Source organism: Cyprinodon variegatus, unplaced genomic scaffold, assembly GCF_000732505.1.
Source record: "Cyprinodon variegatus isolate N-32 unplaced genomic scaffold, C_variegatus-1.0 Scaffold82, whole genome shotgun sequence".
Classification (NCBI taxonomy): domain Eukaryota; kingdom Metazoa; phylum Chordata; class Actinopteri; order Cyprinodontiformes; family Cyprinodontidae; genus Cyprinodon; species Cyprinodon variegatus.
Genome location: NW_015150535.1, coordinates 1054280 through 1064703, shown reverse-complemented (window position 1 = coordinate 1064703; position 10424 = coordinate 1054280). Strand labels below are relative to the sequence as shown.

The 10424-nt window shown below is 36.7% G+C and overlaps 1 protein-coding gene across 1 annotated transcript in view; it reads right to left on the bottom strand.

The window, feature by feature from the left end:
* Positions 1-10424, bottom strand: part of LOC107083739 (probable voltage-dependent N-type calcium channel subunit alpha-1B) — a 270890-nt gene that overhangs the window by 40982 nt on the left and 219484 nt on the right. The window contains exons 36-40 of the mRNA XM_015373178.1: positions 9295-9405; positions 7814-7897; positions 6420-6422; positions 3678-3794; positions 2929-3041 (exon numbers count right to left, since the gene is read on the bottom strand). Of these exons, the coding sequence (XP_015228664.1) occupies positions 2929-3041; positions 3678-3794; positions 6420-6422; positions 7814-7897; positions 9295-9405 (428 nt within the window). The remainder of the gene's footprint in view (positions 1-2928; positions 3042-3677; positions 3795-6419; positions 6423-7813; positions 7898-9294; positions 9406-10424) is intronic.

Sequence of the window (10424 nt, the reverse complement as noted above, 5' to 3'; positions counted from 1 at the left end):
ATGAAGGCTAATCATGTTTTGGGTGTACTATTCCTTTAAGGCCTCACCGTCTGTTATCAAAAATCCCACTACAGCGATGTTAATAAAAAACATTATTGGAATTTACACTTTTGAATTCTCATTGGAAATGAACATCAATTAACCATACATCAATTCATAGAGAATTACCCTTAAACTTGTTTTAAATTCTGACACTAAAGATGATGTAAAATAAATGAATAATTTCTTTCAGCAGTTCTTCACATCACAGCTACAGATTTTGATGCAGATTTTATGTGACTAACCAAAACAAAAATGCAAAACAGAGGAAGAAGGATCTGCAGTGTAAGGTTTAATTACCCCAAATGAATTTTGCTGCTTTCTTGGCTTTTTTTTCATTGTATATACTAGTAAATAATCCTGCCAATTCCTCTTTGCCATTCATCTAATTTAGACTGGGTGGTGAAACTATGTAGATTATTGTCAAATGAAGTGAGATCAGCTTTGTTGAAGTTGGTTTATGGTTCATAAAATTATTAGAAGGTCTTTAAAGGTTCCCTGTAGTCAAACTTAAAACAACCTTAGGGGCTTTTCAGCCACTAAGATCTTAATGTCCCCAAAAAACAAGTGCTGTTGTATGAGAGTGGGAGCCACTAACTAGACGGTGAGTAACAGATGTCCTCGGTCTACTAGGTTGTTTGCTGAAAAAGGGCGTGGCCCAAGGCTGTGGGTGTGCAGGGGTCAGAGAGTACTGCCCGTCCAGCCAAATAAATCTCATGCAGGCCCTACGTGGGGTAATACTTGTTAGGATGTAAAAGCTCATAATGGTTTGAGCACTAGTCCAGAGTGAGTCGGAGAGAAGGAGGGGTTTGGCTCAATTGTAAGACTTTTCTCCGCAAGATTGAAAAAATGGCTCAAAGACAATCAAGAGTGTGAGCACTAAACTGGCTTGTACTGTTTTTTTTTTTGTTTTGTTTTTACTTCTCTCGTTTTTTGTTTTTTTATGCATCTGTGTGTCGTTACTAACCTCCCTCCCCCTTAATGCTAACACCTTTTAAAAGCCTAACCTGGGACGAAGGCTGCAAATTAGCCCATGGCTACAAGCCTTATGTACTTGGACATCGGCCACCTGTTTGGTTGCAATGTTTAATTGTACTGTCCCTGTCAAATAAACAAAAAGAAAAAAAAAAGAAGAGAAGAACAACACTGTACATAAATAAATAAATCTGGATGATACCCGAGCCTTTATAACACTACCTTACCCTTTAAATAAAACAGCTGTATGTTTTAGCATGTGTTCCTTTTGGACAGTGATCCCCTGTCCCAGACTTAATTATTTTGCAGCCTTATATAATATTTCTTTGAAGTTCTATATATCTTTATTACCGTATTATCTCCGGAGCTTTCCTGTCATTGCTAAAGGAAAGCATCCCCACTGCATGATACTACACTTATGATTTACTAGCCAACAAATCAAAAGTTTGGTCTCATTTGACCAGACCTCCTTTTCATCCTGCTTGTTGTGTCCTGAGATCATCCCAGAGGCATCTTTATCTGACATATTGTGATATTCTTTTTTACAAAAAGAAGGCATTTGACAATAGATCTATATGCTCACAGCATGCAGCATGAGTACATAAACCTTAGAACAAGTGAAACACTATAATATTTTCCATTTTTCTATCTTTGTTGAAGGTTAAAATTGTGACGATATCCAAATTTTGCTTCACAGTAGAGTGACTGAATACTCCCACTGCAAGATTATTACTGCGTTTATCGGAGAGATACTCTCTTCATAGTGGCCTATTTTTGCAAAAAGCTCTATATTGTACCAACCTGAAGGTAAAAGTCTAAACAGTTTGTGTCCAGAATGTGTGGCGTCTGCAAAGACAATCGCTGCCATTCTCTCGACTGCAGAACTATACACATCTTTACAAAAATTATTTGACTTCTCATGGCTTTTGAGAACAGCTTTCTTCCTGCTAATATTCAATAAAGACCAGTTTTGTGGAGTGTATGACTTTCAACTCTCCCTTTTGACCCACATAGACACAATTGTTGGCATCCATGAGATTTTTCATGTTTGTATTAAGGGCCTGATCTTCCAATATTCCAGATAAGGGGCTCTAAATTGCAGGTGCATTTTCTTTATATGTGCAAAAAGTGGGCGTGTTACAGGTGACCTTGAAAGGTTGTTGTGCAAATGTTAATGTGAAAACTAATATGGTTCTGTCCATTAAAATTAGCAGATTGTGTGTTCTACAGACAGTTTGAGATTGGCCATCAAAGAAAGAGTTTCAAAGCTACAAAGTTAGATTAAAAAGATAAAAAACTATTCAAACAATTATATGTAATGATAAACAATAGGTAGCATAACTCAGAGTACTAAAGACAATGGTAAAAAAATTTAATAAATGATGAAAATAACTAAAATTAGGTAACAAATCTTTCCTTTTTATCTGATGACAAATTGGATTTTGACATCACCTACCCCTGAGTAGTAAACAACAGTTTTTAACCATAGTTTTTTCAATTACTTTTCTAGTAAATTTTTTTTAGTTTATCAGGAAATTAAGTCAAATTTGCCCCTTTCCTCTGCTTGTTCAGGTGATCCACAAAAATTAAAATAAAAAAGGTCTTTCCATGCATGAAAATACATGTTAACTTTCTGAGTATGTTGTTTCAATAAAATTAAGTTCTATTTTTAAATTTATTGTAGAGTGACTTATCCTCATTTTGGTTTTCTTACCTTTTACCCTTTGTTTTTACAGCATATTGCCACTTTTTGTGGGAAAATAAAGGATCTTTCTACTTTTTTCTGACCATTAAAAATGATTATTTGGAGTAAAATAAAAAAATAAAAATATGGTTAAAACATGTTATATAGCCCTATGGATATGTCACCCTTATGCAGGGTTCTTTGAAAGCAATTGAACATCCATCTTTTACAGGAACCCAGACTGATTCAGGAGGTGCATGTCATTGACACCACTCACCTGCATCCCAATAATGGCGTAGATGAAAAACAACATGGCGATAAGCAGGCAGACATACGGCAGAGCCTGAAAACAAAGAAACATTTGAAATATACATATCATCATATGCAGACTTAGATCTCCTCTTCCTTCTTTTTTCATGTCTCCATCCCTCTGTACTCTCAGGATCACTAAAACGATTTTCTACTTTCTTCAAAGTTTCTGCTCTTATAGAGGAACTAGAGCTGTGAACTCAGCCGGCAGAGCTGAGTCCTTTGACCAGCTATTTATAACGGCGTGAGGAGGAGGCGAACAGTTGTAATTAAATAGCCACCTTTTAAGACTCCGCAGCTACTGTCTGCCTGTTGTCACCAGGCTTAGAGGCTCTCACCGCCGACATTAAACCTGCTATAAATTCCCTGAGCCAGGCGCTCCACATAACTCAACTTCTCCCAGAGGGATTTAGAGAGTAAATCTGTAGAAATCCCAACTGCTGTCCGCAGAGGGAATTTTTTAGCTAGAACTTAGAAGAAATGGCATCTTTCTCCTAAAGGTGCATCTGTGTTGGTTCAACATTAAAACAACTGGAAAGGCAAATTAGCTGCTTTTCCAGAGAAAAAAAATGCTTTTATCTTTTCGTTTTAAAGAAATAAGATTATTTCCTGTTCGTTCGTTAGCACATTTCAATCACCCATGAACAGTGAGTATTTTTTTTTGACCCACCTTGAAGGACTGAACAAAGGTCCACAGTAGGATACGGATGGTGTAGCCCTGTCGCAGCAGCTTGATGAGACGAGCTGCTCTGAACAGCCTCAAAAAACTCAAGTTTATCATCTTGTTCTAAAAAAAAAAAAGAGAAATCAGTTTGAGGAATCAAGGTAAAAATGTTTTAATTTCTAACTTTTTAAAAGAACTTGGGACAAAAAAATAACGAGTGTTGTATTAATTTGGGCTTTTAGGGATTTCTCTAAGCTTTTCTTGTAAAGGTGTCAGGTTTCTGTTATAGTATTCAGTCTTGCTTTACTCCTTGCTGTGTTCTTTGGTTTTTTCCAGTTACTGTCCTAGTCTGGGTTTTGTTATGTTTTCTTTTGAGTGTTTAGTTTTCTTTTCTCCATCTGCTATAGTCCTAGTAATTTAACATTGTGTTATTTCCAGTCTTCCTGGTTTCTATTTGTTGCTCTCTGCTGCCCTCTTGTGTTCTCCTTCTTCCCTAGCTCTTTCCCTCTTGTTCTGTGCACATCTGCTCCCAGTTTCCTCATTAGCCCCCTCTTTGTCTCTGTCTCCTTTAAAAGCCCTCTCTCTTCAGTTCCCCTTTGCTGGGTCCTCGTCAAACACTGCCAAACTTTGTCAAACTTCCTCGTTGTGACAGTGGTTCCCCTGATGTCTCCACGGTTTCTGGTTTGTTTTGACTAGTTTTTATGTTTGATTCTTTTGGATTTTTGGACTCCTGATTTCATGCTTGTTTGGAATTCGTTTTCATTATTAGATTTTTGGATAACCTGTTTCCAGTTTCCTTTTTTAATTAAATCTAAAGAAATTCACCTCTGCCTTCCTGCCTCTGCTTTTGGGTTAACACTCCATAACCAAATCCTGACAAAAAGGATAAAACGTCTCTCACATTACTGCAGTGACTATTAACTAAAATAATGATTTTCATTTATTCAGGTTTGTGGTGGATTTTCTTTACTTCAGACTCTCTACAGGGTCTTTTTTTTTTATATATTTTTTATATTTGATAAACTGAAGAGGTCTTTGCCTGGAAATTGGATGTTTTCATGTTAAAATGTGATGTTTGGCTTTAGTTAAAAAAACTGATGGACAATCCATATTCTTGTGCATAGTAAGACAAGGATAAAGGATTATGAAAAGTTATCTGAATAATTTGTTTTGTTTTTTTTAAAGGATTAGAGAACATTTTTTGACAATTTAAATAGGATTGCATTTGAGAAAATAACAGGTTATTTACTTTTCATAAAATATGGGTTTTGATTAGGTTTTAGGAAAGTATCTCACTTTTTATTAAATCTACATTTCTGTATGGAAAATGTTTGTTATTGGTTGGGTATAATATTCTAATCCTAAATGTCTGTTTTTCATTAGCTGTAAGCAGAAAAATTATCATAATTACAGGAAATGAGGTTTTAAATGCACCTATGTGCACATTACATACCGGTACAAATCCTAAGTGTTTTAGTAAGAAGCAGCTGTTTCCCCCCTTCTTTAGTAGTGAAGATGTCTTGCAGATGAGGTGTGAGACATCCTTAATAAGTTGCTCTGAGCCTAGGATTTAGGTTGCTGATTTAAAGGGGATATTTACTTAATGTTTCCCGGGCTACTTATTTTATTATCAGTTTAGTTTTGTGTTTTGGATCAGTTTCCCTTTTTTGACTCTCAGTTACATCTTCAGTTTCAGCAATACATCTGTGGGGTTAGAGAGTTTGGGGAAATCCTTTTTTCATCAGCTCACCATTCCACAATACAACAATATCAGGGGTAGAAAAGCAATCAGGTTGGGGGCTTTGGGGAGACCATTTCAGCCAAATTCACATTTTCAAAATCGGTTACTATCATTTGGTTTTGGTTCTGTTTATTTATTTTTTTTTTAGTTTTCATTGGTTTTATTTCCATTTTGTGTTATTCAGGTTATTTTTGGTTGTATTTGAGTTCTTATGTATTTCTTGTTTACTCTCTGTTGCCCTCTTGTGTTAGTCTCCTTCTCCTAGCTCCCTTCTAGATCTTTCTGTCCACACCTGCTCCCAATCTGCTGAGCTCCAATCTTTGTTCAGTTTGTCTGTTCCTCCTCTCTACTCTCCCCTTGTGTTTATCCCCTGATGTCTTCTGGTTCTCTGTATTTTGTTATTTTGGATTTTTGCCTCAGTTGCCATCTTTTGGATATTAAATTTGCAAGAAACCACTTCAGCTTCCGTCTCTGCATTTGGGTCCTCTAAAAACCTCACTGCATCCTGACAGTTTCTAAATTGGTTTTGGGATCCCCTTGGTTAAAACCCCCCAAAAATGCAATATGTCTCTGAAAGGAAGTAGGTGAAGTTATTTATGATTCACAGGGTAACGATAAATAATCATTAAAAGAATGCGGCTATTTTGACAAATATTTGCGAACAGCTCAAAGAAGAATTAACAGAAATCCCAACAACAATAAGTCATTCATGCTTGTATTGGGATTATTTACAAACCGTACTAATGCTGTAGCCAGAATCATTTCATTGTTATCAAAAATGGAGTTAAGGTACATTTTTATTTCCTTGATTGACATTAGGTCTGTGCAGCAAATGGACAAGTTGCAGCTGCAGCCCTCAGTTTATCTCCACTTTAATATCATGTCACGGCGAGGAATTAGACAACACTTTAAATTAAGGCTGCCATAGAGAACAACGCACACACTGACGCAGGAACTGGAAGGAAAAAAAAAAGAAGAACCAGCAGGCAACAAGAAAAGCCACTTACCGTCTAGAGGTGTCAGATGTGACAGAAGAGGCAGAGTGAGGGCACAGGCGCCAGGATAGACACAGCAGATGATGGAAACAGCCAAACAGAAATAAGAGAGGAGCGAGAAAGGAGACAGAAAAGAAGACTGATGTCCTCATGAAGAAAAAAAAACACAGCAGGCGTTGGCACACCAGTAACCACACCGGCCAGCCTCAGTCCTCAAATACGCAAAATCATATTCCTTTAAGTCGTTTTGTTTCCATGACTTAAAGTCATATGTTTAAAGGAAAAATCTGGTCATATTCAGAATTCAAACTTCTTAAAGTACTTTAAATATACAATTATTACATACTGTTTAATAAATATGTGTTTTTAATTATGAGTAATTTTCTTTTGAATGTGCTTTACGGGAGGCATCCATGTTTGCCAAGAACACTACCGCCACCTATTGGTTTGTGACGTCACAGAGCGGCATTGGATGTTGATCAAGTCCCAGTGCTGTTATCCAAGTCATCCTGAAAACATTATTCTTCGAAATATTGGCTACATATTACATGTTTTTTTTTCTTTCTCTGGCCTAGAAAATCGATGGCAAATCCTCGTTCTTCAAATTGGCATTCCACTGTCAAAACCGTCCGTGGAGGATCAGGAATCGGAAAGGTGAAATAACTAAATTTTTTTCACTTTTACCCGATGCATTTCAACATCCAGCCGCCATGCACGTGGGCATTGTCAGTTTCACTATAGCTCTGGTGAATTTCAATGGTGATGTCATCTGGAAATCTTGAATAGTTGTTGATTGCAGATGTGTCTAGTAGTTCCGATTGATTTTGCTAGTAAAGAAGGGAAAATGGCGCTAGGCTTATCGCACTATGACGTCACTACCGGAAGATGTCAGGAGTGAGGTGTTACTATATTTGGGCAAAAATGGCGGCTCCCAAATCACCCTCAACGTATTTGTTTTAGGTATAGATAATGATCCAATGACCATTCGTTGCTGACCGGATTTTTCCTTTAAATAAAATTTAAAAATAATTTTTTTCTTCTATGCTCTAATTTTTATTTTTATTTTATTTTTTTCGCATATTGCTTTTGTATGATTTGATTTAAGGACTGAGACTACAAGAACACAACAAAGTATGGCTTCTTTTTCTGCTCTAAGGATGAAAAGGTAATTGAAAAAATCCCTAATCAATGCATCCATGAAAAGCTGTAAGTTATCCTATTATTGTGGGAATTTATACTTTATTAAATACAAACATACATACAAGCCAATTAGATGTGTTTTTTTAATTTCACCAGAGAATCACATTGATTTTAATTAGCTGTGATTGTAAAGCTATTTTTTTTTGTTTCTCATGTGTTGGATGCAGGAAAACTGATCACTGCACAGCGGTGGCTGCAGGTCTTACATTGATCTCTGTGAACAAAATGTCTGTGATGCTTCCGATCACAGTCACAAAGTCAAACACATTCCACGGTTCCTTCAGGTAGTTCTGAAAAATAGACAAAAATACATCTGTTAGCTCAGCTGTTTTTGTTTTGTTTTTTTTTTGTTAACTGTATTCTGGTCTTTGGAAGAAGACAGAAAACATTTCAAAAAAATTTTATTTTACAAATTCAATGCAAACTGATAGATAAATGTTGACAGCATCTCCTGCATAAATCATGAGGGACTGTCAGCACCCCTCAGACAGGTCCATCATCCAGGTCCTGAGGGTGGAGGTTTATGCCAGGCCCCCCCTCAGCTGTTTTCTTTCAACTGCTAAAGCATCACAGCGATTAAAAAGGCAGATGTCAGCCCAGCCGCTAAACAGGTGGAGGTAAGTGGTGTGTGAGAAAAGCTATTTATCAAATGGACCTTGCAAACGGAATTGAGCTGCAGATGAAACGCGTCACTGCAGACCAGACGGCCCCATGGCAGAAGATTTATGCTCCTTCCTGTAAGTTCATTCCTGGACTTACACTTCGAATCCCCTTTGATGGATTTTGTTGGATGTTTCTGATTTGATGTGGGCATTTCAATGAAAATATTTTAGCATTAAAAAAAGATAAAGATGCACTGCAAAAAATGGAAATCTAAATAAGCAATTTTTCCTCAAATTAAGTGCATTTTTCTTGAATTGAGGAGGTAAGTGCGACATTTTGCCAATGGAACAAGATAATTTACATTTAAAATAAGAAAAAAACAATCGCTTTTTCTTATTTCAAGCATATATTATCTAATTATCTTATTTTAGGAGTAAAGATACTAATTCCATTGGCAGATCATCTTATTTACCTGCTCAAATTAAGGCTAAATACACTTAATTTAAGACATTTTTTAATTATTTCTAGATGTTTTTTGCAGTGTGGGAATTTTATTTTTAAATCCACACTGCAAAAAACGATCTAGAAATAAATGAAAATGTCTTAAATTAATTAAACTTACTCTTAATTTGAGCAGATAAATAAGATAGTTTGCCAATGGAATTAGTATTTTTACTATTAAAATTAGATAATTAGACAATATGCACTTGAAATAAGACAATTCAGTTGTTTTTTTCTTATTTTAAATGTAAATTGTCTCGTATCATTGGCAAATGGTCTTCTTACCCCCTCAATTCAGGAAAAAATGTGCTTATTTTAAGAAAGAAATGACTTATTTAGATTTAAAATTTTTTTACAGTGCACTTAAGAAAAAAAAACAATTTAAAAATTCAGAGTTATTAAGGAGCAAACGAAAATCTACTTACACTAAATCTAACGGTTCAAGCTAATCATGATTTAGAGCTGGGCTCAATTTATGAGAAATATTTCCCCTCTTAAAACAGATTAAAAGTTAATTGCAAGCATAAAAACACAGAAACAGAAGGAGTGTTTAGTGCAGAGCAGATTGTCTTCAACGGCTCACCAGTGGATTGAAAGCAATAATCTTGAGGATGCACTCTAGTGTGAAGAGGCCAGTGAAGACGATGTTTAGGTATTTCAGCATAGACTCGTACACCGTCGGAGCTCCGTAGAACTGAGGACAGAAGGTAGAACCAAATCTCAATAAGTCATATCGGCACAGTTTTCAGTTTTAATCTAACTGCATCTGCATAACATTCTGAACCTGAATGAGTAAATCCAGCTAATAGCCATTAGATTACTCACACCTGCTGATAAGCTTTAGGTATAGTGGAAATGCATCCGTCAGCCCCAGGTGTTAGTTACACTTTAACCCACTCAGATATCTGTGTGGGCTGTGTATCTTTCCACTGATGATTATGACATGAGACTGCACCATTATCTCAGACTGAATGGGTTGTTGTGTTGGCTAGGCTGGAGATGTTTTATTCTCACTGAGATGTCTCAATCGCACTTCATCTCTCTGTTTGACAGGTGATCATCTTTTGATACAAATCACTGAAAACTAAAGCTCAAGAATGGTAATTTATCCAACTTAAGCATCTAATATTTCTGATTTATTGGGTTTTTTTCCAACTTATTTGATACAGACAGGGGAAAAAGCATCATCCAAAGGAACATAATGCTAGTAGTGATATCAAATAATATTCCTGAGTTGTTTGCTTTGATTGGTGTGGAGTCTGCTGTGAGGTGTTCACTGTACCAGTCCACTGTGATGAAGAGAGAGCTGAGCTGGTAGGATCTACGTTCCTACCCTCATCTATGGTCATGAGCTTTGGGTCATAACCAAAAGAACGAGATCCTGGATACTAGAGGCCGAAATTAGTTTTCTCCATAGCTTGTCTGGGCTCTCCCTTAGAGATGGGGTGAGGAGCTCAGTGATCCAGGGAGAACTCAGAGTAGAGCTGCTGCTCCTCCACATCGAGAGGAGCCAGTTGAGGTTGGCTCATGCATTTGTTTAGGATGCCTCATGGTCAGTGGCACGGGAAGGGGGGGTGCTGCGGGGGCTGCAGCCTCCCTCGTCAAAGCATCAGCCCCCCATGGTGGGGGGCTGTGGAGTAACATAATATTGTACTTAAAAACATGAAATTATTTATGTATTTATTTTTTAAAAGACTGTGTTTGATATGGGAT